This window comes from Gopherus evgoodei, chromosome 11, assembly GCF_007399415.2.
Source record: "Gopherus evgoodei ecotype Sinaloan lineage chromosome 11, rGopEvg1_v1.p, whole genome shotgun sequence".
NCBI classification, from domain to species: domain Eukaryota; kingdom Metazoa; phylum Chordata; order Testudines; family Testudinidae; genus Gopherus; species Gopherus evgoodei.
The window spans coordinates 78813062-78840735 of record NC_044332.1 but is presented as its reverse complement, the minus strand read 5'-3'; the positions used below and the strand labels follow the sequence as shown (position 1 = coordinate 78840735).

The 27674-nt window shown below is 64.1% G+C and overlaps 1 protein-coding gene across 1 annotated transcript; it reads right to left on the bottom strand.

Annotated features, from left to right (window-relative positions):
- PLCD4 (phospholipase C delta 4) lies at positions 1 to 27674 on the bottom strand. Its single transcript, XM_030580130.1, has 16 exons — positions 27651 to 27674; positions 23462 to 23520; positions 22016 to 22174; positions 21558 to 21786; positions 21056 to 21185; positions 14904 to 15135; positions 11848 to 12049; positions 10777 to 10921; positions 9741 to 9893; positions 8390 to 8554; positions 5090 to 5237; positions 3570 to 3686; positions 2903 to 3081; positions 2449 to 2584; positions 2159 to 2308; positions 1 to 1589 (listed from the first exon to the last, which is right to left on the bottom strand). Exons 2-16 carry the CDS (start codon positions 23484 to 23486, stop codon positions 1489 to 1491), a joined length of 2271 nt encoding a protein of 756 aa, XP_030435990.1. The 5' UTR covers positions 23487 to 23520; positions 27651 to 27674; the 3' UTR covers positions 1 to 1488.

Genomic DNA, 27674 nt, shown 5'->3' with positions numbered 1-27674 from the left:
GGGTCACCCTTGTCCATGTTTGTTGACTTCCTTCTAATTCCCCTGCCCAACTGGGACTGCTCCTGAAGGCTGGGGAAGGAGGAATGAGACTGGAGCCGTGAGCCTAGCAGGGGACACCTCGGGCTGCTGGAGACGTAGGCTCCCACGCTATGTACTGTTGGATGTGTGCCCTGCTTAATTTGTGCCATGGCACCTCTCTGATTGCAAATTAAGCCCTGGCCACACGGCTTCCCCTGGCCAGAGGGGCTTGAGGAGAGGAAGGCAGGAGAGGGAGCTCTGCCCAGGCTGGGTAGCCATAGGTCTCTGTGTTGGGAGAGGAGGCAGGGTTACAGCTTAGGGTGACAGACAGCAGCAAGGGCCAGGAAGGAAAGTGTCCCCCCTAAGCCAGTGTGGGGGGAGTGCACAGAGCTGTGTAGGTGCAACCCCATAACCTACCCCAACTTCGAACACCATGGAGACTCTGTACACATGGGACCTGGGGGCTTCTCCAGCTGCTGGTGCAATTCCCTGCCAGCCAGGCCCTGGCCTGCTGCTTCCCAAGAGAGGTGCAAAACAGGTGGGTTTGGCGCCTCTCTCCCCCACCCTCTGAAACGGAGAGACCAGCTCTTCCTGGAGCACCTGACGAGGGGCCTTGCCGCTGGGCCGAGAGCCTCTGCAAGGGCTGAGCCAGGCACCAGCTACTCCCATTGCAGCTTCTGGGGCCTATGGGAACCGGTGGCTCCTGGCTCCGGCTGGTGCTCATGGGTTACAGTGTCCAGTGGGCACTTCGGTGCTTTCTGGGGCTGCCCATTACGCTGGGGAGGAGCTGCCTGTAGACGGCCACCCAGCTCCCTCCATCAGCCCCCAGCCCCACGCAGCCCTGGGAGGCAGCTGGGGCACTGACCCTGCCCAGCAGGCTGACCGGCCTGTTCCCACATGGATTTTGTCCTTTACTCCCCTTGGAAGCTCTGTGGGGCAGAGGTGTAGTTCTGGGCCGTGGCCCCGCTCCGAGTGGTGCTATTGCAAGCCGAACACCACGAGGCCGCCCACTGTGGGTAATTGGGGGTACTGCTGTCCAACCCAGCGAGGGGCAGCAGAGCTGGCCTGATTCTAGCCACCTAGCTGGGCCTGAGCCCCCTCGAGGGAGTGAAAAAAACGGGGTGCTACTGGCCGGGACGTGCAAACCCCCCCGAAGCGCCCCACCTGGCAGCTCGGCCTTGATCATGCTCGCAGCCCCGGGGGAGGGGGGGAGTGGGGCAAGATGCCAGGTCTGCGCCACATGGCGAGGGGCAGTCACCTGCCTCCCAGCCCGGCTGAGATCTGGGAAAACCATCGGGCACCAAATAGCAGCAGCCCAAACGGCTACAGGCAGGTTCCAAAGAAGAGCGTTGTGCAAAGCTGCCTCGGCCAGGAAGTGGGCAGGGCAAGGCCGGGCGGGGTCTCTCCAGCAGCTGTCGGGACAGGGCTGTTAGCAGCTGGTACAGGGGGCTGGCGTGACCCACTCAGCTGCTACTCGGGGTAGGGAAGCTCCGTGATTTGGACGTGAATGAAGAGCGAGGAAGGCGGGATGGCCGTGCCGTCCTTGGACAGGAGGTGGACATGACGATAACCTGCAGGGAGACACCAGTGAGTTGGGTTGGACCCAGCAGGCCCCAGTGGAGAAGAGTTGTGGGCTCCTTGGCCTGGGCGGGAGATGCTCCCCTGGGGTCTATTGTAGGGGGGCTTCCTCCAGCCTGATTTCAATTGCCCCCAGTGTTGGGTCTCCCGCCCCTCTCCAGCATCTGTACTGCGCCCTTCTCCAGCATGGTGCCCAACGTCCCCTCTTGGTTCCTGGCTAGACTCTAAGGAGTCCCACACTTCCTTGGGCAGGGATCTCGCATCCCAAACTAGCTGGATGTCACCCACTCCTCTGCCCCTCCCAGCCCCCCCGCCCACGCCTGCTCCGTGCTGCTCTCCGAATGCCCCCCTCTCTCCATGGGGGGACTATCAGAGGCATGGGGGCTTGGCTCTTGCTCTGGCACTCTCCTGGCTAGCTACTGCCCCCCCCGGCCCTGGCATGCTCCCCCTGGCACTGCCATGGTGACACAGCTCTGGCTGGAGCCCCCTGCCCTGGCCAAGCCCCCAGCGGTGGGTGGAACCAGCCGTGGGTCATGCAGAAGCAGCTGGGCCTGGCGCTCACCTGATTTGATGCTAGCAAAGGGCAGGGTGAACTGGCCCACAAAGTCGTTCCTGGACGCCTTGTCGTAGTCCTCCACCACGAAGCGCACGAGGGCCAGTTCGGGGACGTGCACCTTGAATCGCAGCGTCTCGCCCCAGTGGGGGTTAAAGCCTGGAGCGGGAGGCGGAGATGGGGTCAGGGCCTGGGGACCTCAGCCCCCCAAGCCTGCTCCTCACTGGGCTGGAGCTGCAGGCTGCTGGCAGGGCTGCCCCTGGGGGGAGCCGGGCTCACCTGCCCGAGACCCGACTTACCGTTGTTATCGATGGCCTGGGTCTCCTGCCTGGCCTGGTCGGTGGGGACACCATGGATCTCCACGCGCACCAGGGGGTCAACGATGGCACTCGCCTTGCTGCCAGCCACCTTGGGGAGCTGCTGCCCGCTGATGACCTGCGGTGACACCAGGCAGTGGCACATGGGCCCCTGAGCTCTGGGAACCGGCAGCCGCGTGGGCCCCAGGAGCTCTGCCAGCGCCAGCAGCTGGGTCCTCGGAGGCACGGGGCAGGCTGCTCCCCGAACACTGCCTGGGACTCTGCACCCAGGAATGGCCTCAGGGCCTGGCTCCAGCCTGCCATGGGGCACAATGAAACCTCCCCTATTCCCCTGTGCCCAGCTGAGCCCCATAGCACCAGGCACCCCCTGCCCCCTCTCCTCTCCTACCAGTGGAGAGAGGCGCCAAGGCAGCACCCCTGCGGGAGGCTGGCGTACCTGAATTGCCAGGCTACACGGGCCGCCCCCGGCCCTGCTCCGGGGATTGTTGGGGTCGAAGGCGGTTCCTGCGTCCCTCAGGAAAGCCGGCTTCAGCACGTAGCCGCAGCGGGCGTTCTGCCGGAAGAGCCCGTCGCACAGATCCATCTCCACCCCGGCCGTCTGCACGTTCAGGGCCACTGCGGGGAGGGAGGCGGACGGGGCTTGTGGGGCTGTGGCAGAGGGACCCGGATGCCCCTTCCAGCCGGGGCTCCCTACGAGCTCTCAGAACAGGTCCCCGTTAACCCTTCCTCCCCGCTCCCGCTGAACCAGCACACAGCAGTTTAGGACAGGAAGGGAAGGACGCTGCTGTATCCAGGGCAGGGGACACAGCCAGGACCCCAGCCCATGGGACTGGTTACACTCATGGGTCGGGGGGCTCAGGGTTACCTCTCACGGGGGCCCCTGGCAGCACAGCACCCCCTACTGCCAGTGCAGCAGTAATTCAGAGGGGCCGGCACCCACTGGTGGATCCTACGGGGCCCCAGCTGAGCCAGGCCCAGGTCGGATTGAACAGGCCAGCGCCCGGCTCTCCCTCGGGATGCCCCAGGCCGGGTCCCTAGGACTCTGGGATGTTCACTTGGGATTCAGGCCCCGGGTCCCCCCTCGGACCCCAGCCGGGCCCTACCGAGCTGGCAGCCCACGTTCCACATCTCCTGCGGGTCGTAGTTGGAGGAGTCAGTCCTCAGCCCGCTGGGGTAGATCCGCGTCAGCTGCCGGGCAGTGTGACGGACAAACTCGTTCCCTGGGGGCAGAAGGAGACGGTGACCCCCAGCCTCGCCGGCCTCTCCCCCACAGGGCCCCCGCTCTGCCTGCGGGCACCCCCAGCCCGACCGACCCCACCCCTTCAGAGACCCCCCCCGTTCCCCCCATCTCCCCCCAGCCCGACCGACCCCACCCCTTCAGAGACCCCCCCGTTCCCCCTCATCTCCCCACAGCCCGACCGACCCCTCCCCCTCAGAAACCCCCTCACCATCCCACAGCCTGACCAACCCCTCCCCTCAGAGACCCCCCTTGTCCCCATCGCCCCACAGCCCAGCTGACCCCTCCCCCTCAGTAACCCCCTTGCCCACCCCCAGCCCGACCGACCCCTCCCCCTCAGAGACCCCTTGGCCTCCCACAGGGCCCTCATCTCCCCATAAGCACCCCTCACCCACCCTCTACCCACCACCTGTGCAGAGAGCTGATGGGCCAGGGCTCCCCCAGCACGAGAGGCCGGCGGACGAGCTGGGCGTGGGGCTGGGCGTGGGGCTGGGGCTCTGACCCAGCCCCGGGCTGGACTCTGACCCAGCCCCGGGCTGGACTCTCCCGCTGGCCGGAGCAGCGCAGGCTCCGCAGGGCCAGGGCAGCTGCACCCCGGCTCAGTGAGCCCCAGAGGGGCTGGGGGCGGCTGCCAAGGGCAGTGGATTTTGCCAGGCTGCGAGGAGCCGATGGCCTCAGAGCTGCCCCCTGGCCTGGCACTGCCCTCTGCCCTGGCTGGGGGTGGGGGGGGGCAAAGCTCGGTCTCTGTGACCCACACACCTGGGGCCTCGCTACTGAGGCTGTCCATCCACAGATCCAGACACTGAGGGCCAGGAGGGACCGTCTGGGCTGAGCCCGTCTGACACAGGCCCGGGACCCTTCCCCCTGCGGTGGGTCTGGGAATCAGCGACACGCTGCCCAGATCTCAAAGCACAGTCAGTATCACCAGCCCCACGAGGTGGCAGGGGAAACTGAGGCATGGGGTGGGGGGAAGGGCCTTGCCCAAGCTCCCAGAGGGAAGCAGTGGTAGAGCCAGGAAGAGAACCCAGGAGTCCTGGCTCCCAGCCCCAACCCACCCCACTAACCATGAGACCCCACTCCCATCCCAGAACTGGGGAGAGAACCCAGAAGTCCTGCCCCACAGCCCAGTGCCGTATCCATTGGATCTCAGGCCATCTGGCCTGTCGGGAACAGGACCCAGTTTGGTTGGCTGGGGGTTGCTGGCGGCTGGGAGGCCGAGCTGGGTGTTTAAAGACTAGCTGTGTCCCGCACCTCCTGCCAGAGCTCTGGGGTCCCAGCAGGAGAGCCCCGCGCTGGCCCTGGAGCGCTTGGACAGTCCTCTCAGTGGCTGGGATTTCACCCCTTCGCTGCCCCCGCAATCCCCCGGCCAGAGCGATCCCCCCTTACCCGCCTCCTTGATCAGCTTCCTGGCCTTGGCCTCGGGCAGGGAGGCCGTCTCGTAGGGCCGGCGGTGGGCGAGCGCCGGCTGGAAGCCGCGGAAGGGGACGCTGTGGCAGTAGACGATGCAGTCAGATAGCTCCTTGGCCTGGGACTTCTGCAAAGGGCCGAGCAGGTCAGAGCCTGGGGGCAGGGCTGACGGCCAGAGGCGCCGGCACCTCGAGCACCAGCTGGGCCGGCTGGATGGGCCGTGGGCACTGAGCTGCTCCTGCCCCCAGAGGTGGCCCAGCGTTCAGGGGAGGCTGCACCTGCCGGGGCTGGCACTGACACGCCCATCGCTGCCGGGCGGCTGGGCCATGCAGTCAGGGCTGGTGTAACCACTAGGCCAACTAGGCAGCCAAGAATTGGGAGCGCCAAAAAAGCGGTGCCCAACCTTTTTTTTCCTCTGTTGCTTAGGGGCAGGTACCTGTCAGCCTCCAGCGCTCGGGCTGCACCAGGGCCAGCAGCCTCTTCACCTCAGTCTCCCCGCTTGCCTGGGGGCCTCTCCTCCTCTCGGGGCTCCCCAGCTGCTGCCTCCACGGCCACCCGGGAGGATGCAGGTGGGGGCGCTGCCATGGAGGAGACGCAAGGGACCAGGCTCAGCTGGGGCCCCGCACCGCAGGCGCTGCTCGGGGGACGCCACCGCAGAGGAGACGCAAGGGACTGGGCTCGGCTGGGGCCCCGCACCGCAGGCGCTGCTCGGGGGACGCCACCGCAGAGGAGACGCAAGGGACTGGGCTCGGCTGGGGCCCCGCACCGCAGGCTCTGCTCGGGGGGAGTCGCTGCAGAGGAGACGCAAGGGACCAGGCTCAGCTGGGGCCCCGTACCCTGGGCACTGCTCAGGGGACGCCACCGCAGAGGAGACACAAGGGACCAGGCTCAGCTGGGGCCCTGCACCGCAGGCTCTGCTCGGGGGGAGTCGCTGAAGAGGAGACGCAAGGGACTGGGCTCGGCTGGGGCCCCGCACCCCGGGCACTGCTCGGGGAGAGTCGCTGCAGAGGAGACGCAAGGGACTGGGCTCGGCTGGGGCCCCGCACCCCAGTCACTGCTCGGGGAGAGTCGCTGCAGAGGAGACGCAAGGGACTGGGCTCGGCTGGGGCCCCGCACCCCGGGCACTGCTCGGGGAGAGTCGCTGCAGAGGAGACGCAAGGGACTGGGCTCGGCTGGGGCCCCGCACCCCGGGCACTGCTCGGGGAGAGTCGCTGCAGAGGAGACACAAGGGACCAGGCTCAGCTGGGGCCCCGCACCGCAGGCTCTGCTCGGGGGGAGTCGCTGCAGAGGAGACGGAAGGGACCGGGCTCGGCTGGGGCCCCGCACCCCGGGCACTGCTCGGGGGGAGTCGCTGAAGAGGAGACACAAGGGACTGGGCTCGGCTGGGGCCCCGCACCCCGGGCACTGCTCGGGGAGTCGCTGCAGAGGAGACACAAGGGACTAGGCTCGGCTGGGGCCCCGCACCCCGGGCACTGCTCGGGGGGAGTTGCTGCAGAGGAGACGCAAGGGACTGGGCTCGGCTGGGGCCCCGCACCCCAGGCACTGCTCGGGGGGAGTCGCTGAAGAGGAGACACAAGGGACTGGGCTCGGCTGGGGCCCCACACCCCGGGCACTGCTCGGGGGGAGTCGATGCAGAGGAGACACAAGGGACTGGGCTCGGCTGGGGCCCCGCACCCCGGGCTCTGCTCGGGGGGCGCCACCGCAGAGGAGATGCAAAGGACCAGACTCAGCTGGGGCCCCGCACCGCAGGCACTGCTCGGGGGGAGTCGCTGAAGAGGAGACACAAGGGACTGGGCTTGGCTGGGGCCCCGCACCCTGGGCTCTGCTCGGGGAGAGTCGCTGCAGAGGAGACGCAAGGGACTGGGCTCGGCTGGGGCCCCGCACCCCGGGCACTGCTCGGGGGGAGTCGCTGCAGAGGAGACGCAAGGGACTGGGCTCGGCTGGGGCCCCGCACCGCAGGCTCTGCTCGGGGGGAGTCGCTGCAGAGGAGACACAAGGGACTGGGCTCGGCTGGGGCCCCGCACCCCAGGCACTGCTCGGGGGGAGTCGCTGCAGAGGAGACACAAGGGACTGGGCTCGGCTGGGGCCCCGCACCCCAGGCACTGCTCGGGGGGAGTCGCTGCAGAGGAGACACAAGGGACTGGGCTCGGCTGGGGCCCTGCACCGCAGGCTCTGCTCGGGGAGAGTCGCTGCAGAGGAGACACAAGGGACTGGGCTCGGCTGGGGCCCCGCACCGCAGGCTCTGCTCGGGGGGAGTCGCTGCAGAGGAGACACAAGGGACTGGGCTCGGCTGGGGCCCCGCACCCTGGGCACTGCTCGGGGAGAGTCGCTGCAGAGGAGACACAAGGGACTGGGCTCGGCTGGGGCCCCGCACCCCAGGCACTGCTCGGGGAGAGTCGCTGCAGAGGAGACACAAGGGACTGGGCTCGGCTGGGGCCCCGCACCGCAGGCACTGCTCGGGGAGAGTCGCTGCAGAGGAGACACAAGGGACTGGGCTCGGCTGGGGCCCCGCACCGCAGGCACTGCTCGGGGAGAGTCGCTGCAGAGGAGACACAAGGGACTGGGCTCGGCTGGGGCCCCGCACCCCGGGCTCTGCTCGGGGGGCGCCACCACGGAGGAGATGCAAAGGACCAGACTCAGCTGGAGCCCCGCACCTGCTGGCTGAGAGCAGCAGGAACCAGGCTCCGCTCGGGGGAAGCTGGGTGGCCTGAGCCCAGGGCAGCAGCAGGGGCAGGGGGGAGCGTAGCCACCGTGGGGCAGGAGAGGCCGCACTGCTGCTGCGCGGTGCAGGAGGAGGACGGGAGCAGGGCTCTGACAGGCTGTTTACACGCTGAGGTTACTAGTTTTCGGAGGTTGTCGAGGGATGGGTGGCACAAGGTGGAAGTTTTGCCTAGGGCACAAAGTATCCTTGTCCCGGCCCTGCACACAGTCCTGGGCAGAGCCCCTGGGCAGCCGATCTCAGGGTCCCCAGGAAGCCGGGATAACTCCTGACAGAAGCTCAGACCAATGGAGAGGGCCAAGGCCCGGATGCCCTGGCTGGGTTATGGCAGCTCAGAGCCGGGCTGTTTTCCCCAGCACCCAGGGGTGATCTGGGGCGGGGGTGGTGAGCCCCGGAAAGCCCCAGTGTGGGGTGTGGGAGGGTGTCGGCCCATTGCACGGAGCTGTCCCTGGGGGATGTCGCCACCAGATGGGAGCCAGCACCGGGAGCAGCCGCCCATTCACGGAGCCCCCCCCACCCCCCGGTGCGGTGCTCCCGGCTGGGGGAGGGCGGCTCTGTACCTTGGCCTTCCTCTTGGCCTCCTGGCTCAGGCTCTCTTCCTCTGCCTCTGGCCCATCATCATCCTCGGACGCCTCCCCCTCCGGGGCCTCATCTGGCTGCCCGCTCGGCGAGTGTGCCAGGCTCTCTGCCCGCTTCCCCTTCAGAATGATCCTTCCTCTCAGCTCCTGCAGGACACCCAGGAGGATGGGGTAGGTGGAGGGAGGGATGCAGAGGGAGGGGAGGGATGGGTGGAGGGAGGGATGCAGGGGTGATAGAAGGAGGGAGGGATGCAGGGGAAGGGAGGGAAGGAGGGAGGGAGGGACGGATGCTGGGGACGGAGGGAGGGAGGGATGCAGAGGGAGGGATCGATGGAGGGGGGAGGGTAAGGGTGAAGGGATGCAGGGGGGATGGATGGAGGGAGGGAGTGATGTAGGGGGGATAGTTGGAGGGATGCTGGGGGAAGAGATGGCAGGAGGGATGCAGGGGGAGGGGAGGGATGGAGAGAAGGAGGGGGAGGGGAAGGGATGGCAGGAGGGATGCAGGGGGAGGGATTGATGGAGGGGGAGGGGAAGGATGGAGGGATGCAGGGGTGGTGGATGGAGGGAGGGAGAGATGCAGGGGGAGGGACGGATGCAGGGGAAGGGAGGGATGGATGCAGGGGGAGGGGAAGGATGGAGGGATGCAGCGGGATGGATGGAAGGAGGGAGGGATGCAGGAGGAGGGGAAGGCTGGAGGGATGCAGGGGGAGGGGAAGGAGGGACGGAAGCAGGGGAAGGGAGGGAGGGAGGGAGGGAACGAAGGATGCAGGGGAAGGGAGGGATGGAGGGATGCAGGGGGGATGGATGAAGCAAGGGGAAGGGATGACTGGAGGGATGCAGAGGGAGGGGAGGTAGGGACGGAAGCAGGGGAAGGGAGGGATGAAGGGAAGGAAGGATGCAGGGGAAGGGAGGGATGGAGGGATGCAGGGGGAAGGGATGGCAGGAGGGATGCAGGGGGAGGGGAGGGAGGGACAGAGGCAGAGGAAGGGAGAATGAAGGGAAGGAAGGATGCAGGGGAAGGGAGGGATGGAGGGATGCAGGAGGTCTGGCAGGGCGGACGGACACGTTGTGGGTGGGGATGGCGGTGCACATGGAGGCAGGAGAGCGCCCCCACTGGAGATGGAGGGAAATGCAACTCCCCCGCCCACCCCCCAGCGCAGCCCCAGCCCGAGCGAGGGCCCTGCGGGAACGGCTGCTGCGCTCTCGCAGTTTGCTAAGGGGTGGTGTGCAGGGGCAGAGGACAGGCGTCACCGTGCGGGGTGGGATGGCTGAGCCAGGAGCTCCGAGCCATGGGCCAGGCCTCCCAGCGACAGCCCCCCAGCCCGTCCCCTACCTCCGGCGAAGGCAGCTGCGTGGGGTCGCGGGCGTCGAGGGGGGCCGTGAGCAGCCGCTCTCCCAGGATGCCCTTCAGGTGCTGGGCCATGAGGTGCTGCTGCTCCGGGCCGCAGTGGTTCTCCAGGGACAGGATGATGGGATAGTCAGACGCCTGCCAAGCAAAGAGCCCGCGGCTGCTGGTCCCTGGGGCAGGTGCCAAGACCAGGCCAGAGTCTCCGGGTCCCCGCGGGCACCAAACGGGGCAAGAACCCGCCTGTCTTCCTAGGGGGGCGAGGCCAAACAGTGCCAGCCGGACCAGCCCTGAGTAGAGGGGGAGAAAGCCTCTGCCCCCCTCCCTGCAGCCCCGCAACCCCTGCCAAGCCTCCTCCCTGCAGCCCCCACCCTGTGCCTGCAGCCCCTGCCCCCTGCCAAGCCCCCTGCCCCCTCCCTGCAGCCCCCACCCCCAGTTATACCCCACCCCGCTCCCTGCAGCAAGACGCCGCCTCGCGCTGCAGCAGAACCCGGCGACACGAGGCTGCAGTGACGACCTGGCCCCTTCCCCGCTGCCCCCGTCCCAAAGGGCAGAAAGGAAGCTGAATGGAGCTGAAGAAACCTGGGGCCTGGATCATGCCTGCAGCACTTCAGCCAGTGCCGGGGTTTGGGCAGGTGACGCTCCGTGTCCCTAAAGCCAACGCTGTTAATCCCCATCGAGTGTCTGCTCCAGCGGGACGGCCTCACCTGCCACACTGACGCAGCCACCTCTGAGCGGAACGGGCAGCTGCTGAACAGTCAGCCCCCCTGGGGCGAGCGGCTCCCAGCGCCGAGCCCGTGGTAGGGGCTGCCACCACAATGGGGCGCTGCCAACACACCATAGGGCAGGCCCAGCCTTGGCCTTTCCCATGGGGGGACCCCCTGAACCGCTTGGCAAAAGGAGATGGGTAGGGTGCTCCTGACCCCCTGCGCCCCATTGTGACCCACCCCAGGGCTCGTGACCCCACTGAGAACCTGCCCCGTGGAGCCACCTAGCACCCCCTACTGGCGGGGGGCTGCCCTACCTGGAAGGCATACTGCCCCAGAGTGCTGAGCACGTCCTTGAAGGGGATCTTGGAGGTGAACGTGTGGCCGTGGTACACGACAGGCTCCCCGCCGGGCCCGTCCCAGCAGTCCACCTCCAAGCAGCGGCAGCCCCGCTTCAGAGCCCTGCCAAGGAGATACCGTGAGACGCAGCCTCGCCCTCTGGTGACGCCCCACTCCTGCTGCTCAGTGCCCCACCGGTACCACCGCCCTGCTCCCTGGGGAGTGCGACGCCGGCTCACCGCGGCCTAACCCACTCACCAACCCACCCTGCACTGTCCCCTGCTCCACGGTGCTTCTGATGGTAACGCGCCAGGGCTGCCGGGCAGCTTCCAGCTCTGCCACAACCAACTGGCTGCATTTCCCTGGGCCTTGGTTCTCTCTCTGGAATAGCGGCTTTCCTGCCTGTTGTGCCCAGGTCGGCTGCCAGTTCTTAGCACAGGGACAGTCCCCCCCGTGCGCGTGCAGTGACTGGCACAACGGGGCCCAGACCTCGCTCCTGCGTCTGGGATACACAGAGGAGTAACCGAGACCAGGTCTAACGCCGCCAGCGATGGACTCCCTCTGTCCCCTACTCCCGGGGGCTAATGACTCGACCGCAGCGTGTCCCAGCCCGGCGCCTCCTGCTTGGCCCCAAAGCAAGCAATGCTGATCCCTCTGCAGGGACGGTCCTGCCTCCCACAGTAATGCAGCCACCTCTGAGTGGGACATGGCAGCTGCTTCCAGCAATGCTCCACGAGACAGGCAGTGACGGAATATCCCGTCCAGGCAGGGGCTTAGGGTGGGAGAATGAAGTTTCCCACACTGAACTTGGCCGGGGTAGGTGGGGCTAGCCCTATGGCTCTGCTGAAAGGGGGCAGGGGGACCCAACGATCCTACGTGGTCAGGCATTGGGTTTGCACCTCCAGCAAAACCACAGCTCCCCTCCCGCCACGTGGCGGCACCGGGGCAGGATGAACCCATAGGCCCCCCACAGCCCTTCATACCCGACGCTGCCCCCCCGTGGGGACCAGGCGATGCCCTTCGGGAGCAGCTGCCTTCTCCTCATGTACCTGATGTAGCCCTCGACGCTGCTCTGGCCCAGGAGCTGGTCCTCCAGCAGGTAGGTGTTGTGCGAGGAGGAGATGAAATAGTGGCAGAGGGGCTGGGTCATGTCCTGGCAAAGCGGCCCGTGAGCAGGGTTAAAGATGGCACCTTCCGGCGAGCACAGGTACAGGAGGAAGCCGTCGAGGCTCAGCACATGGCGCGCCCTGGCTAGAGCCGAAGGAGCCGAGACAAAGCGCGGCGTCAAGAGACAGGGGAGCTCGGTCCAGCCAACCCACCCAGCAAGGGCCCCATGTCCTGCGGGGCCCTGAGCCCAGGGCGAGAGGAGAGCTCCTAGCTGCTTGGAGGAAAGCAAATGGGGTGCCAATCTTCCCAAAAGGGGAGAAGAGGGATCCTGGCAATGACCAGAGCTAATAAAACACCAGAGACCACAGTAAGAGGGAGGAAAAAATCACTAAACATCTAGCGAGTCTGAGAAACACAGGCACTGGGCAGCGCTGGGGGGTGGCGAGAATAAATCCTGCGGGGGAAACCCTGCTCCTTGTGCTGCCAGAATCCCGGCCCCCGAAGCGGCAGGCCCAGCGCGACATCTCCCCCCCCAATTCCCACTGCCCGGGAGCTGGGTCTGCCCTGGGCCCGCGGCCGGCTGCCAGCAGAGGCGCAGTGCGGAGTTGGGAGCAGGGCTCCGCCGGCTCCCAGGAGGGTGCACGCTGGGTCCGTCTCGTTCCCAAGCAGCACCGACCTGGAGCAGCGTTTTGCAGCTGGTGGGGTGCAAAAAACAATTGGGAAACCTGAGGCATTGAACATTTCATTACAGGTTAATACCAAGACGATCCCCCATCACCCCCCATGTGCCCGGCCCCTGCAGGGGTCCCTGTCCCCCCCAGACACACCCACGTGGCAGGCACAGACAATCCCCCATCGCCCCCCACGTGCCCGGCCCCTGCAGGGGTCCCTGTCCCCCCCAGACACACCCACGTGGCAGGCACAGACAATCCCCCATCACCCCCTCCACATGCCCGGCCCCTGCAGGGGTCCCTGTCCCCCCCAGACACACCCACGTGGCAGGCACAGACAAACCCCCATCGCCCCCCACGTGCCCGGCCCCTGCAGGGGTCCCTGTCCCCCCCACAGACACACCCACGTGGCAGGCACAGACAATCCCCCATAACCCCCCACGTGCCCGGCCCCTGCAGGGTCCCTGTCCCCCCCGACACACCCACGTGGCAGGCACAGACAATCCCCCATCGCCTCCCACGTGCCCGGCCCCTGCAGGGGTCCCTGTCCCCCCCACAGACACACCCACATGGCAGGCACAGACAATCCCCCATAACCCCCCACGTGCCCGGCCCCTGCAGGGTCCCTGTCCCCCCCGACACACCCACGTGGCAGGCACAGACAATCCCCCATCGCCTCCCACGTGTCCGGCCCCTGCAGGGGTCCCTGTCCCCCCCCCAGACACACCCACATGGCAGGCACAGACAATCCCCCATAACCCCCCACGTACCCAGCCCCTGCAGGGGTCCCATTCCCACCCCAGATACACCCACGTGGCAGGCACAGACAATCCGCCATCGCCCCCCATGTGCCCGGCCCCTGCAGGGGTCCCTGTCCCCCCCCAGACACACCCACGTGGCAGGCACAGACAATCCCCCATAACCCCCCACATGCCCGGCCCCTGCAGGGGTCCCTGTCCCCCCCCAGACACACCCACGTGGCAGGCACAGACAATCCCCATCACCCCCTCCACATGCCCGGCCCCTGCAGGGGTCCCTGTCCCCCCCGACACACCCACGTGGCAGGCACAGACAATCCCCCATCGCCCCCCACGTGCCCGGCCCCTGCAGGGGTCCCTGTCCCCCCCGACACACCCACGTGGCAGGCACAGACAATCCCCCATAACCTCCCACGTGCCCGGCCCCTGCAGGGGTCCCTGTCCCCCCCCCAGACACACCCACATGGCAGGCACAGACAATCCCCCATAACCCCCCACGTACCCAGCCCCTGCAGGGGTCCCATTCCCACCCCAGACACACCCATGTGGCAGGCACAGACAATCCCCCATAACCCCCCACATGCCCGGCCCCTGCAGGGGTCCCATTCCCACCCCAGACACACCCACGTGGCAGGCACAGACAATCCCCCATAACCCCCCACATGCCCGGCCCCTGCAGGGGTCCCTGTCCCCCCCCCAGACACACCCACGTGGCCAGCACAGACAATCCCCCATCACCCCATCCACATGCCCGGCCCCTGCAGGGGTCCCTGTCCCCCCCGACACACCCACGTGGCAGGCACAGACAATCCCCCATCAGCCCCCTCCACATGCCCAGCCCCTGCAGGGTCCCTGTCCCCCCCGACACACCCACGTGGCAGGCACAGACAATCCCCCATCAGCCCCCTCCACATGCCCAGCCCCTGCAGGGGTCCCTGTCCCCCCCCCCAGACACACCCACATGGCAGGCACAGACAATCCCCCATCGCCCCCCACGTGCCCGGCCCCTGCAGGGGTCCCTGTCCCCCCCGACACACCCACGTGGCAGGCATAGACAATCCCCCATCACCCCCTCCACATGCCCGGCCCCTGCAGGGGTCCCTGTCCCCCCCGACACACCCATGTGGCCGGCACAGACAATCCCCCATCACCCCCCTCCACATGCCCGGCCCCTGCAGGGGTCCCTGTCCCCCCCGACACACCCACGTGGCCGGCACAGACAATCCCCCATCACCCCCCTCCACATGCCCAGCCCCTGCAGGGGTCCCTGTCCCCCCCGACACACCCACGTGGCAGGCACACTGGCACGGCACCGTCAGTGTCCACGCACTGTTCACTGTTAGTGTGACAGCAGTTGTAAGGGGATCACGAAAACTGGGCTTTGAATAAGGGGGCCCCATCCTGGAAAGGGTGAGCCCCATGCTCCCAGTCTGGGAGAGGATTGTGGCTGGGAATCCCCCAGGCCTAGGAAAGACCGAGTGTCCCGTGTAGCTGCCCAGGGCCTGTAGGGAATGAGCTGCCTCGGCCCCGGGGCTGGTCCCGTCCTTTGCTCTCTGCCGTGACCCTCACCGCTCTCGGACGGCTCGTATCTGGCAATCAGCTCCATGGCGAACTCCTGCGTGTTCTCCCCCTCCAGCTGCTCCTGCTGCAGGAAATCCACCAGCTCCAGCAGGGTCAGTTTCTTCCCATCCTGGGAGAATGCCTGGAAGACGCCCAGCACGTCGTCTCGCTGCGTCAGCGCCTTGTAGAACAGCACGAACTCCTCGCCCTCCAGCGTCCCCGACTCCGACCTGTCGGCCATCTGCAGCGAGAGCAGGGCCTGGGGGAGGCTGCAGGACCGACAGTGCCAGTGCACGGCCCCCGCTCCTGGCACTGACTGCCCCGTAGCACTGACCACCCCACGCGTCAGGAGTGGGGCCGCTACCAAAATCGCCTCCACCTCCCACAGAGAGAGCTGGCCTTTATTTACCATCCCTGCTCTGTGGGTTAAGGATGGTAAGAGATGGCGAGATGGATGATGGGTACAGATGGATGATGGGATGGTGAATGGATGGATGATGCATATGGATGGTGTGATGACCTGGGAATGTTCTTAATGTTTTCTCTGAATACTGTGTTGGTGCCTCAGTGTCCCCATAGCAGTTCTTAAGTACCTGGCAGAGCAAAGGGCCAGTGCCCCTAAATGCCTGGCACTCTGTCTCCTAGCAACTGATGGCCTGGGCCCCTCCCCTGCAAAGGTGCCAGCTGAAGGTGTTGGAGACAAAGGGATCAGGTGACCTCCTGGCCCCGGGAAAGGAGCTGAGCAGAGAGGAGGGGCTGGAGGGGGTTGTTAGTCTGGAGCTGGCTGAGGGCAGATGTGGGGGGTCTGGCTCACTGCCCCCCAGAATGGACCCGGCCGAGGGGTCCGGTTCGCTGTACCTACAAGCTCTGTTTTAGACCCTGTTCCTGTCATCAAATAAACCTCTGTTTTACTGGCTGGCTGAGAGTCACGTCTGACTGCAAAGTTGAGGGGCAGGACCCTGTGGCTTCCCCAGGACCCCGCTGGGGTGGACTCGCTGTGGGAAGTGCACGGAGGGGCACATGCTGAATGCTCCAAGGAGAGACCCAGGAGGTGAAGCTGTGTGAGCTTCTTGCCCTGAACAAGTCTGCTCCAAGGGAGAGGAGGCTCCCCAAAGTCCTGACTGGCTTGGTGGGGTGCAGTTCCAGAGCATCGCCCGGGGACTCCGTGACAACTGGTGGCAGCGGCGGGACGTACTGCACCCCGTGAATGGCGCTGCTTGCAGTAAGTGACTGGGGAGCAGTAAAACAAAGGGGGGGTAATGAGGACCAGGCGTGCTGAAGGCTCAGAGTGGGACGGTTTCAGGGGGCAGTTAACCTCTGGGAGTGTGTGACCAGCGAGAAGGACTGTTGGAGTAACGGGGTCCCCCTGAGGACTGCAGCGAGCAGTCTCAGGGGCGGAGGAGCTTGCCGCTCGACCTTGGGAGAGAGAAGGATTTTGTGGTAGCAGGGTTCCCCAGGGGATTGCAGGAGCAGTCCCAGGGGCGGAGGAGTCTGCAGCTCGATCCTGGCAAAGAGGTGGTGATCACGAGAAGGGCTGGCACACCAGGGGTTCTTCCTGGAAACCATGGGGGAGCCAAGAGCACACAGGCCTGTGAGTCCACAGTCACTTGGGAACAGTGAAGTGATGGCCTATCACCAGCTCCTTAAGAAGGACATTGTGATCCTGTGGACAAAGAGAGGGTTACGCATGGGGACGTTCACCAAGGCACAGTTAATTGTGCAGTTGGAGGAGAAGGAGGACCGCTCTGGGGAGCAGATTCCTGGCCCAGATTGGGCTACAAGAGGATCTGGGAGCAGCTGGAGCAGCAGCCAGGCATCCCCGGGAGTCTGGTCCCCAATCAGACAAGAGTCTTCACGATCGGGTTCCCCATCAGGAGATTGGAGACGGATGGGATGGGAGCAGAGCCCAAGAGAGCGAGAGGACCGTGAGAGAAAGCAAGAGCCTGAGGAAAAGCTGCAGGAGAAGCAGCAGCAGCGTGGACTGGCGATGGTGGAGCTGAGAGACATAGGGGGCTGCCCAGGGGTCAGTGGGGAAACACGCCTGGGGTGGTGAGACCCTGGGACAGAGAGAACTGTGGTGGTGCAGCCCCAGATGCTGAGGGGCTGTGGGACCTGGGTGAAGGTCCCTGGGGTGAAGCCCCTCACCCTGCCTATGGCCCAGAGCCCTGTGCAGACCCAGGAGGGGTCGGGCTGGCTGGTCGTTGGGGTTCTCCAGGATATCGGCTGGGAGGTCCTGTTGGGGGGTGACTGGGTCTCTTTGGGACAGGATCCAGGCCCCGCTCCTGTAACGGCCGAGGGTTTGAATTCAAATCCAGGGAACCAATTGGCTGGGATGGAAATGGTCAGTGAAAATGCAAATGACCTGGCTGGCAGGGGGGAGGGGCTGCTGGGCTCAGGATACCTGCCTACCTGTAACCAGCCCCCTGGGGCTGAGTGGGAGGGAGAGATGCTCCCCGCCCCCCTGCACACCGGAGAGGGGGCTCACGCTGGCTCTGATGCTGTGACCAAAGCAGAGAGCTCGCTGCCTGCCCCCACTGGGACAGCAAGGGCAGCGCTGAGCATGGGGGGAGCTGAGACCCCAGCTGCGTGGGGGGACACCCAGGCAGGGCAGGTCAGCTGCCAACCCGGTTTGCCTGGTCCAGACGTGCTGCTGGGAAGTGATTCCACAGCAGGGAGGGAGCTACCAGGGACAGGGCTCAGGGGGGCTGTGACCCCAGGCCCAGCCAGCGAGAGGGAGCAGATCCCACTCCCTGCCCCAGCAGCTGAATCCCAGACCGAGCTGCAGAGGGATCCCTCCTTGGAGAAGCTGAGGGAACTTGCTGGCCACAACGCTGCAAACCCCTTTGGGGAAGGCTGCAGGGACAGAGACCTGCCGGAGAAGGGATTCCTGTACCGGGAATGGGCTCCCCAAGGGGAAGTAGAACTGGGGGAGATCGGGAGGCAGCTGGTGGTGCCCCAGGAATCCACAGGGTTCTTCCCATTTGAGTCGCTGGATGGGAGGAGAGTGAGGGGACCCCTGGACCTGACGGGAGGATTGGGAGGAGAAGGAGGAAGACCCCCTGGTGGATCTCTTCCCTGAGGTGGGAGCCAATCTCCCCATCAGGTGTTCCCCGTTCAGAGTCACTGGGAAAGCAGCCCAGAATCTGGAGAGAGAGGTCAAGGACATGCTGGCTTTAGATGTGATCCAGCCGTTTTACAGCCCATGGGCCTCACCCATGGGGCTGATCTCCAAGCGAGACAGGATGATCTGGTTTTATGGGGGCTATCAGAAGCTTAAAGCCATCACAGTGTCCGATGCCGACCCCATGCCTAGGCCTGGGGAGATTCTAGACAAGCTGAGAGGGATGGAGAACTTGGCCCTGGCAGACACTGATAACATGTGCATCTTTAGCCAGACCTGGGAGGAACAGGTGTCCCAGGTGAAGAGGGGGCTGGGCTGCCTCAAGGAGGTGGGACTGACGGTAAAAGCTGGAAAGTGCAAGGGGGGACGGCAGAGGTGTTGTGTCTGGGCCACAAAGTGGGAAGCGGCTGCCCAACCCCAGTGCTGGTCAAGGCCAAGATGGGGGCTCTTAACCAAGAGAGCCCGAATCGCAGCCCAGAGTGCTGGGAGAAGACCCCGTCCCAGTTTGAACCCCAGGGGTATTGGGGATAGCAAAAGGGTTCAAGCCACATAAACCTTCCCACATGCGGCTGTCACGGAGTCCCCAGGCGATGCTCTGGAACTGCTCCCCACCAAGCCAGTCAGGACTTTGGGGAGCCTCCTCTCCCTTGGAGCAGACTTGTTCAGGGCAAGAAGCTCACACGTCTTCACCTCCTGGGTCTCTCCTTGGAGCATTCAGCATCCTCTGCCCCTCCATGCGCTTCCCACAGCGAGCCCGCCCCAGCGGGGTCCTGGGGAAGCCACAGGGTCTTGGCCCCCCACTTTGCAGTCAGACGTGACTCTTAGCCAGCCAGTAAAACAGAGGTTTATTCGATGACAGGAACAGGGTTTAAAACAGAGCTTGTAGATACAGCGAACCGGACCCCTCAGCCGGGTCCATTCTGGGGGGCAGTGAGCCAGACCCCCACGTCTGCACTTCACTCCTCGTCCCCAGCCAGCTCCAGACTAACAACCCCTCCCAGCCCCTTTCCCGGGCCAGGAGGTCACCTGATCCCTTTGTCTTCAACACCTTCAGCTGGCACCTTTGCAGGGGAGGGGCCCAGGCCATCAGTTGCTAGGAGACAGAGTGTCAGGCATTTAGGTGCACTGGCCCTTGGCTCTGCCAGATACTTAAGAACTGCCATGGGGACACTGAGGCACCAACACAGTATTCAGAGAAAAAGTTAAGAACATTCCCAGTTCGTCACAGCGGCCTGCAAGTGCCATCAAGCACACCCGACCTAAGGGAGGGCGTAAGACTGGACTGTCCTGGTGTAACTCACACCAAGGGATGGGAGAGATGCTGGGGCATCCATGGGAACGTTGGTGGGTTTGAACTTCCCCAGGTCACTGGCTGAAGTGACCTTGCTCAGTTCGGTCTTGAATGGGGGGAGAGATGTGACGAACTGGGAATGTTCTTAATGTTTTCTCTGAGTACTGTGTTGGTGCCTCAGTGTCCCCATGGCAGTTCTTAAGTATCTGGCAGAGCAAAGGGCCAGTGCACCTAAATGCCTGGCACTCTGTCTCCTAGCAACTGATTGCCTGGGCCCCTCCCCTGCAAAGGTGCCAGCTGAAGGTGTTGGAGACAAAGGGATCAGGTGACCTCCTGGCCCGGGAAAGGGGCTGAGGAGAGAGGAGGGGCTGGAGGGAGTTGTCAATCTGGAGCTGGCTGGGGTCAAGGAGTGAAGTGCAGACGTGGGGGTCTGGTTCACTGCCCTCCAGAATGGACCCGGCCGAGGGGTCCGGTTCGCTGTATCTACAAGCTCTATTTTAGACCCTGTTCCTGTCATCGAATAAGCCTCTGTGTTACTGGCTGGCTGAGAGTCACGTCTGACTGCAAAGTGGGGGTGCAGGACCCTGTGGCTTACTCAGGACCCCGCCTGGGAGGGCTCGCTGTGGGAAGCGCATGGAGGGGCAGAGGATGCTGAATGCTCCAAGGAGAGACCCAGGAGGTGAAGCCATGTGAGCTTCTTGCCCTGAACAAGTCTGCTCCAAGGGAGAGGAGGCTCCCCAAAATCGTGACTGGCTTGGTAGGGAGCAGTTCCAGAGCATTGCCCGGGGACTCCATGACAGATGGATGGGTGGGTGATTGGGTGAATAGATGGATGATGGGGATGGATGGATGATGAGTACAGAAGGATGGATGGAGGATTGGGTGGATGGATGGACGGATGATGGGTACAGAAGGATGGGTGGATGGATGATGGGATGGTGGATGGATGGATGAATGATGAGACGGTGGACGGATGGATGGACGGATGATGGGTACAGAAGGATGGGTGGATGGATGATGGGATGGTGGATAGATGGATGAATGATGAGACGGTGGATGGATGGATGGACAGGTGATGGGTACAGAAGGATGGGTGGGTGATTAGGTGGATAGGTGGATGATGGGATGGATGGATGATGGGTACAGAAGGATGGATGGAGGATTGGGTGGATGGATGGACGGATGATGGGCACAGAAGGATGGGTGGATGGATGATGGGATGGTGGATGGATGGATGAATGATGAGACGGTGGATGGATGGACGGACAGATGATGGGTACAGAAGGATGGGTGGGTGATTAGGTGGATAGGTGGATGATGGGATGGATGGATGATGCATGCAGATGGATAGACTGAGGATGCGGACAGGTGGAGGGACGGATGGATGGTGCGGACAAGTGGATGGACATATGCTGGGCTAAGGAGCTGATTTCAATCCAAGCGGCTCTCGAGTGTGTCCTCTGCAGCTTGCTGCCAGGCAGGGGCGATGCCAGGCGTGCGGGAGGGAGGGAGAGAGGAAGAAGAGGGAGGCCATCGCTGGCTGGACTCATGTGGGCTCCAGCAGAGACACAAGGACCCCCCACCCTGCCCTATGGAGAAAGCCCTAGTGGCTGGCCTTCCACCAGCCCCTTGTGACCTGCTCCATCAGAAGGCTTCCTTCTGAAAACAGCCTTTGGGTGGGGTGGCCAGTCTTTGAGGCAAGGCAAGGGCTGGCACCCAGCTTGGCCCACCCCCCAGCACGGTGCCCACCTGGAAGAGCCGCAGCGCGTGGTCCTCGTTCATCTCCATGTTCATCATCCTGAGGAGCTGCCGCACCTCCTGGAAGCTCATGCGTCCGTCCTTGTTCTTATCGGCCTTGTGGAACCAGTTGCAGATCCACCTGCCAGGGGGGCTAAGGAAAGTGACGGGACGGGGGGCTGAGAGTTCCCTGCCTGAGGCGGGGGAGGGGAACAGGCGGGTGCCGTCCATAGGCTATGGGCACTGGTGGTACCCCCCTCACTGAACTAGCTAAACGCCCGCCAGCTCCCAATGCCCCCAGGACATGAGCACATGGCACATCCTTGCCCCAGGGGCCCTTCCCCATCCACTGGGGAGGAGACACCCAAGGGACATCGAGGCAGGCAGGTCCATCCCCCAGGCTGATGGGGGTGTCTCCCAGCCATGCCCCCTGGCTTTGCTCCTCTGCATGGGTGGAAGGGCACCGAGGGGGCAGGTGGAGCCAGGGCTTGGGGCCAGGCCGGCGGAAGGATATTGATCCATCTTCTCCTGCTGGTCCATCTTGGTGACGATCTCCACCAAGCGGCGCAGGCCCCGGACCCAGCACTGCGCCTCCTCAGGGGAGCTGGCAATCAGGTCCAGGTTCCCGCGCCGCCCGTGGAAGACGATGGTTAAGCAATGCTCGGGCGGGAACTCCTCAGCTAGGCTCTGCAGCACCTCGGACTGGTGCCCCTCCCGCACCGTCTCCACGTCGCTGATGGAGACTGGAAGGGAAGGATGGGTCAGGCTCCAGAGGGGGCACCTTACTGCACACACACATACACACACCCCTAACCACCCATATATACAACCACATGCCTACCATGCACATACCCATGTTTGTACACCCACCAGACACACATCTTGGTTTGTGTGCACACAGCTGCCCACTCCGTTCACTCTGAACCCTACTGAGTGCCCAGGGGGCTGGCACACAGCAGTGGCTGTACTCACAGGTATACTTGGTGTTGCCAGTCTTCTTGGACTTGTACCAGACGGTCATGCAGTCGTCCTGCAGCTTGAAGTATCGTTGCTTCTTCCAGCTCTTGGACTTCACCTTCCGCATCACAGTCCCCTGCTGCATCCGCTCCAGGGTCTCATCCAGCTGCAGGCCTGCGGGTGGTGGGTGCTCAGCGAGGGAAGACCGGGGAGGCGGCACCACTGCGAGTGACTCGCCATGGGAATGCATCCCTGCCGCCCGCCTTGGCCAGCACCCTCGCAAGGCGCACCGTGCTGGTTGGCTGACACCTGCCCCCCGTGACCCAGCTGGCTCCCCGGTGATATGGGGTCTCCTGAGGGGGTCATTGGGGCTCATCGGCCTCCTCTGAAAGGGGCATGACAAATGGGGCCCAAGCAAGGCACTTGCCCCATCATGCAACCAGCATCACTAGTGCAAACCTACCACACTGTTAACCCTTTGGTGCCCGTGATAGACCTATGTGCACTTGTAGCTACAGGACAATGGCCGCAGCACCCTGAAAGGTGGCGGGGGGCAGGGGAATTTGGCCATAGTTACAATGATTCAGGAGCGGGGTCACTCCAGAGTCACACCAGGGTGGCTGAGCTCAGAGTCCACACTCCCCCATTCCATGGGGCCAGCTCCTCAGCCGGTGCAAATGGGCCGAATCAGCAGTTTTACACCAGGGGATCTGGCCCCGGAGATGTGGAGAACCCCGCCCTGAGCAGCCCTGGGGGAATTCGATTCATCCCAAAGACGCGGCCCTTGAGCAGCCCTAGGGGCACTTGGGGCAGCTCTGTGGAACAGACTGACGCCAACTGGAATTCCTGTCCCTATGCCGGGGTGCCTGCTGGGAGTTGTAGTTCCATGTCTGGGGGGCATCTGTTTTCCCGTATGGGCCCTGCTCCCCGGCTGGCCTGGAGGGATCAGCTCACCCGAGGAGAGATAGTGGCCACTAGGGTGACCAGACAGCAAGTGTGAAAAATCAGGACGGGGTGGGTGTTAATAGGAGCCTATATAAGAAAAGGCCCCAAATATCAGGACTGTCCCTATAAAATTGGGACATCTGGTCACCCTAGTGGCCATGGGGGAAGTGGTGTAGCTCGCCCAGGTTCCCACACCAGGAGTGACCACGGGGAGCCCCAGATGCTGGCTGGCTGGCCCAGCTCTGCCCCAGCTGTCTGAGCTCTCCCCCCGCCTGGCGTGCACCGCTCTAGTCCTGGTTTCAGGTTCGCTGTTTGCTCGAGCCCCACAGCCCACAAACCCAGGGATCAGGACAAGAAGGGGGCCCAGACACCACAGGGGGCAGTCCCCCCACCCACCAGTGCTGGTAGGATTGTGACTGGGTCTGATCCCCTCTCCATGACTCTCCCAAACCCATGTCATTCACTCCTGCCCCCCCACACACCATTCAGCCTGGGGGAAGCTCCGGGCACACTCACGGGGGCTGTAGAGGTGCAACGCCATGGGGCTGTCATCAGGGGCTTGGCCCGACGAGCATCTAGCAAGAGAAAACACCAGAGTCATTAAATACAGTCATGTCTGCCTGTCTTATCCCACCAGCTCTTGCCCCCTGGCACCATGGCACTCTGCAGCAGGACGGGGGTGTCGGCAGAGCTGGTGGGGAGCTCAGGGCTGAAATAGCAGGGGATGATAACACGACAGGACAGGATAACACCATGCACAGGATGATAACACGACGGAACTCCAGGCGTGTGAAACAAAATTACCTCTTATTAAGGGCACTGGTGACAGAGGTGCTGTGACATCAGCATTCCAGCCATGTGCACACAGACCGACTGCCCGGTGCCACCTCCAAACGCCAGGGCACCCCGCTCCAAGTTCCACGCCGGTTGCTCCATCTTTTCTTCAACCACCTTTGCAGTTGTTGTAGCTTCTGGGCTAGCAGCTGCGGACTTGCTGGGGCCAGGTAACTCGTACAGAGCCCACCCAAGGAATGTGGCCTTCACCATCAGGCCACTGCAGCCTGCTCGATCTCGTAGGCCTTGTGGCGTTCTGGCCTGCAAACCAGTCTGCACTTCTCCTTTGTGTTACCGCTGCTGGTGGGGACTGGCACTCACCTGGCTGCCGCCGTCGGTCTGCTGATGGGGCCCCATTTGTTCACTGTGTAGCTCACACACCTTGTTTCTTCTGATTCCCCTCAGCTGGGCCAGCTGATATGGTGGCCTTGGCCCCACCTGCCCAGGGGCACAGAGTGGCTGTTGCGAGTAGCGGTTCTCTTGGTTTCATCTCTGCTGCTGTCCTGAGTCTGTAGCTACCTCAAGGTTGCTACAGCAGTGGAGGAGCTGCATATGGGATTGGGGGCACTGGCAGAGCTGGGGCAGAGGGAGCCCAAGGCTGGGGCACCAGGAGGCTGCAGGTCGGGACTGAGGGGCACCAGCAGAGCTGGGGATGGGGGAGCCCAGGGCTGGGATATCAGGGGTTGTGGGTCGGGACTGAGGGGCACCAGCAGAGATGGGGCAGAGGGAGCCCAAGGCTGGGGCACCAGGAGGCTGCAGGTCGGGACTGAGGGGCACTGGCAGAGCTTGGGAAGCCCAGGGCTCGGATATCAGGGGTTGTGGGTTGGGATTATGGGGCACTGGCAGAGCTGGAGGAGCCCCAGGACCAGGATAGCAGGGCAAGGGAGTTTAAAAACAGGGCTGGGTGCCCCGCAGAGCAGCATGGGGGGTTGTCAGGGCCTGCCTGCCTTCAGTCATCTCCAGTCACCTCTTTCAGCCCTTCAGCTGCACATCTGGCCCTGAAGCAAGCTCTGGATTCAGGAAAGGCCCGAGGGTGTTTTAATAGGTGGCAGATTAAAAACAACCACAAGAAAGGATTTTTTCACAGCGCACTGTGACCCTGGGGAACTCTCTGCCAGAGGGTCTTGTGAAGGCCAAGACTATAACAGGGTTCAAAAAGGGGCTAGATAAACTCATGAAGGACAGGTCCATCAGTGGCTAGTAGCCAGGCTGGGCAAGGCAAACAGCCCAGGTCAGGCTTTCAGGAGCTACTGGGCAGGACAAACACAAAGTCCAGGTGGTGGCTTGGCTGGAGAGCCCTGGGAGACCCAGGATTTATGGAGCTAGACCTACCTCCTAAAGCTAGAAGGGACCTTGAAAGGTCATCGAGTTCAGCCCCCACCTTCACTAGGAGGACCCATTTTTGCCCCAGAGCCCTAAGTGGCCCCCTCAAGGATTGAACTCACACCCCTGGGTTTAGCAGGCCAGTGCTCAAACCACGGAGCTATCCCTCCCCCTTGTCCTTGGCTCGGTGCAATCTCATTGCTGAGCACACCCCCTGCGTGGGCATCTGCCCAGAGGTTGGCACTCACAGGCGTGAGCTGCCCCAGCCAGCCTGACGGAGGGGATTGAACCAGGGCTGTGGGGCGGCCTCCAGCTGCCCCTGGCTCGCCTGGCTGCCTTGGGGGAAAGGGCCTTAGCCAAACACAAGGACTTAACCCAGGGGGAACTGGGCGATTGTCTCTGATCTGGGCTGTGCTCCTGGGCCCTTCTGGTGTTTGCCTCTTTGCAGTCCCTTCTCTGGGGCTGGGGACACACGGCCCCTCACCCTGCTCTCCCCAGGGCAAAGCCAGCGGGAGGAGAGAAGCACATCACTTCTCCCCACCTGACCTTCCTCTGGGCCCCTCAGCAGAGCGCCCAAAGCCAGGGTGCTCCCAAGGCCCCTGGCTCCCCCCAGGCACTCCACGAGGCCCGCTGAGATCCAGTCCACATACCCAGTCATTCAGCCTTCACCCTCCCCGCAAGGGGTCACAGCTCAAAGCGTCTCCTCCCAGCACGGTGCAGATCCAGGCAAGAACTGCTGTCCCGTCCGCGCAAGAAAAGGGCTTGGCTTGGGGGACTGTGGAGAACAGGGGAGGAACGCTCTAGCGCCCCATGGATTTCACTTTGCTGCCCCAGCAGAGCCAGGGGGGTTTCCAGCTGCTGCAGGGTCTGGAGGGGGGAGGACGGGGCAGAGCAAAGGGTCCCACTTTGATCACGGTTTGCTGGCAGGTGTTTGCAGGGGATGGAGCTGCTGGGTGGGGGCCAGAGGGCGGGAACATGGCAGTGCTGGCGGGGAGGGGGGTGGGTAAGTCTCTCCCACCAGGGTGCAGAGAAATGGGAGATGCTGCCAAGCAGCCGCCCCTGTGAGCAGGGGGTACCTGGGGGTGGGGGTCAGGGCTAGTGAACTGCTGCATGATGGGGGGACACCAGGGCCCTCTGCAGCTCAGGGGCCCCAGCTGCTGACTGCAAAACCCTGCAGAGAGCCAGGGTGAGGTCGCTGCCCCAGCCAGCACCCAGCCCTCCAGGAAGACGGGGCCACGCTGTCCTAGGACACGAGAGCACCACGAATGGCTTGGCCAATGGGGATGAGCGGAAGGCCCTGTGGGGATTTGAACCCGCCTGTATGGGAGTGCGAGCGTCCCGTGGGGGCTGCTCTGAGCCCTGCTTGAGGCACCATGCAGGAGTCGGGCTGCCTGGGTTCCATTCCAGGCTACCACAGACTCGCACCGGGACCTTGGCAAGTCTCTTCCTCACCCTGTGCCTCAGTTTCCCCCGTTTGTGGCAAGGTGTGGGAAGCTGAGTGCGTCAATGTACTTTGGGATCCTGAGCTGGAAGCGGCTGGAGAGGGGCAATCATCCAACCCCAGGGATCTGGACTGACCCCTGCTCTCCCCCCAAGAAGGTGGCACCGTCCCTGCCACCCTGTGGAGCATGCTAGTGAGCTGTGGAAGGCCCATCACCATGGCGTTTGGGCATCAAGGGTCCCAGGGGCACCAGCTCCTGCCTGAGAAGCTGGGAAGGGTGGCAAGAGACCCAGGGCCCGATCCCCCGCGGTGCTGAGTGCCAGCAGTGCCATGGCTGGTGGGTGCTGAGCACCTCTGAGAGCCAAATCCTGTAGCCGAAGAAGGGGGGAACTGGGAGAGCCCCTGGAGCTGCCGGTGCCCAGGTGGCCACAGGGGGCTGCGACACAGAGCACTTGGCACTGCCCAGCCCAGAGGCTAACTGAGGCCACCAGAGCCCAGCTGGGAAAGTGTCCCAAGCCGCACAGCACCGACCTTGTGAGGGCGAGAAACCCAGAGGGAGCCAGCCCAGCACGAGGCACAGGCCGCCTCCCTCCAGGTATGTCCCCCACATACACCCCAACTCCCGGCAGGCAGCTCGCGGCTCTGCCTGGACGGTGCCCAGAGCTGCGGCTGCAGGAGTCACCAAAGCCTCAGGGCAGCTGCCCTGCAAGCCCCCGACACCCCCAAATCCCCGGGAAGCAGAGTTGCTGCCGAAGTGGCTCCCTTACCAGTGGCTGGTGCCTCCCGCAGCAGCTGGCTCCTCAGCTGATGCCCCTGGCAGAGCTGGCTCCCCTGCCTGTCCCCCTCTCTTCTCAGGGCAGCCACTGACAGCAGCTGAGCTCCCAAGGAGAAATGATCTCACGGCCCTGCCCAGCTCTGGCTCTCCCCTTAAAGGCACAGAGCCAAGGGCTCCCTTGTCACCCTGCCACTGGCAGGCTGCTCAGCTGCCTGCAGGGACAGTGCAGGGAGCTGCTCCCCGGATGCCTGGCTGCTCATGGAGAGGAAAAAACCCTCCCCATAGACCCCCCCCAGCCAGGGACTCGCCTTACCCACAACACACGAACTCACCTGGGCCTGAATCCAGTCGGCCTC

What these genes read in the sequence shown, in the direction of transcription:
- PLCD4 (XM_030580130.1), bottom strand. Translation starts at nt 23,486, where the DNA reads ATGGCGTTGCACCTCTACAGCCCCC. An exon ending in CAGCAGGAGAAGATGGATCA is followed by an intron (nt 21,186 to 21,557) that starts ATATCCTTCCGC and finishes CCCCCCTGGCAG; the next exon opens with GTGGATCTGCAACTGGTTCC. An exon ending in CGCAGCTGCCTTCGCCGGAG is followed by an intron (nt 8,555 to 9,740) that starts GTAGGGGACGGG and finishes GGTGTCCTGCAG; the next exon opens with GAGCTGAGAGGAAGGATCAT.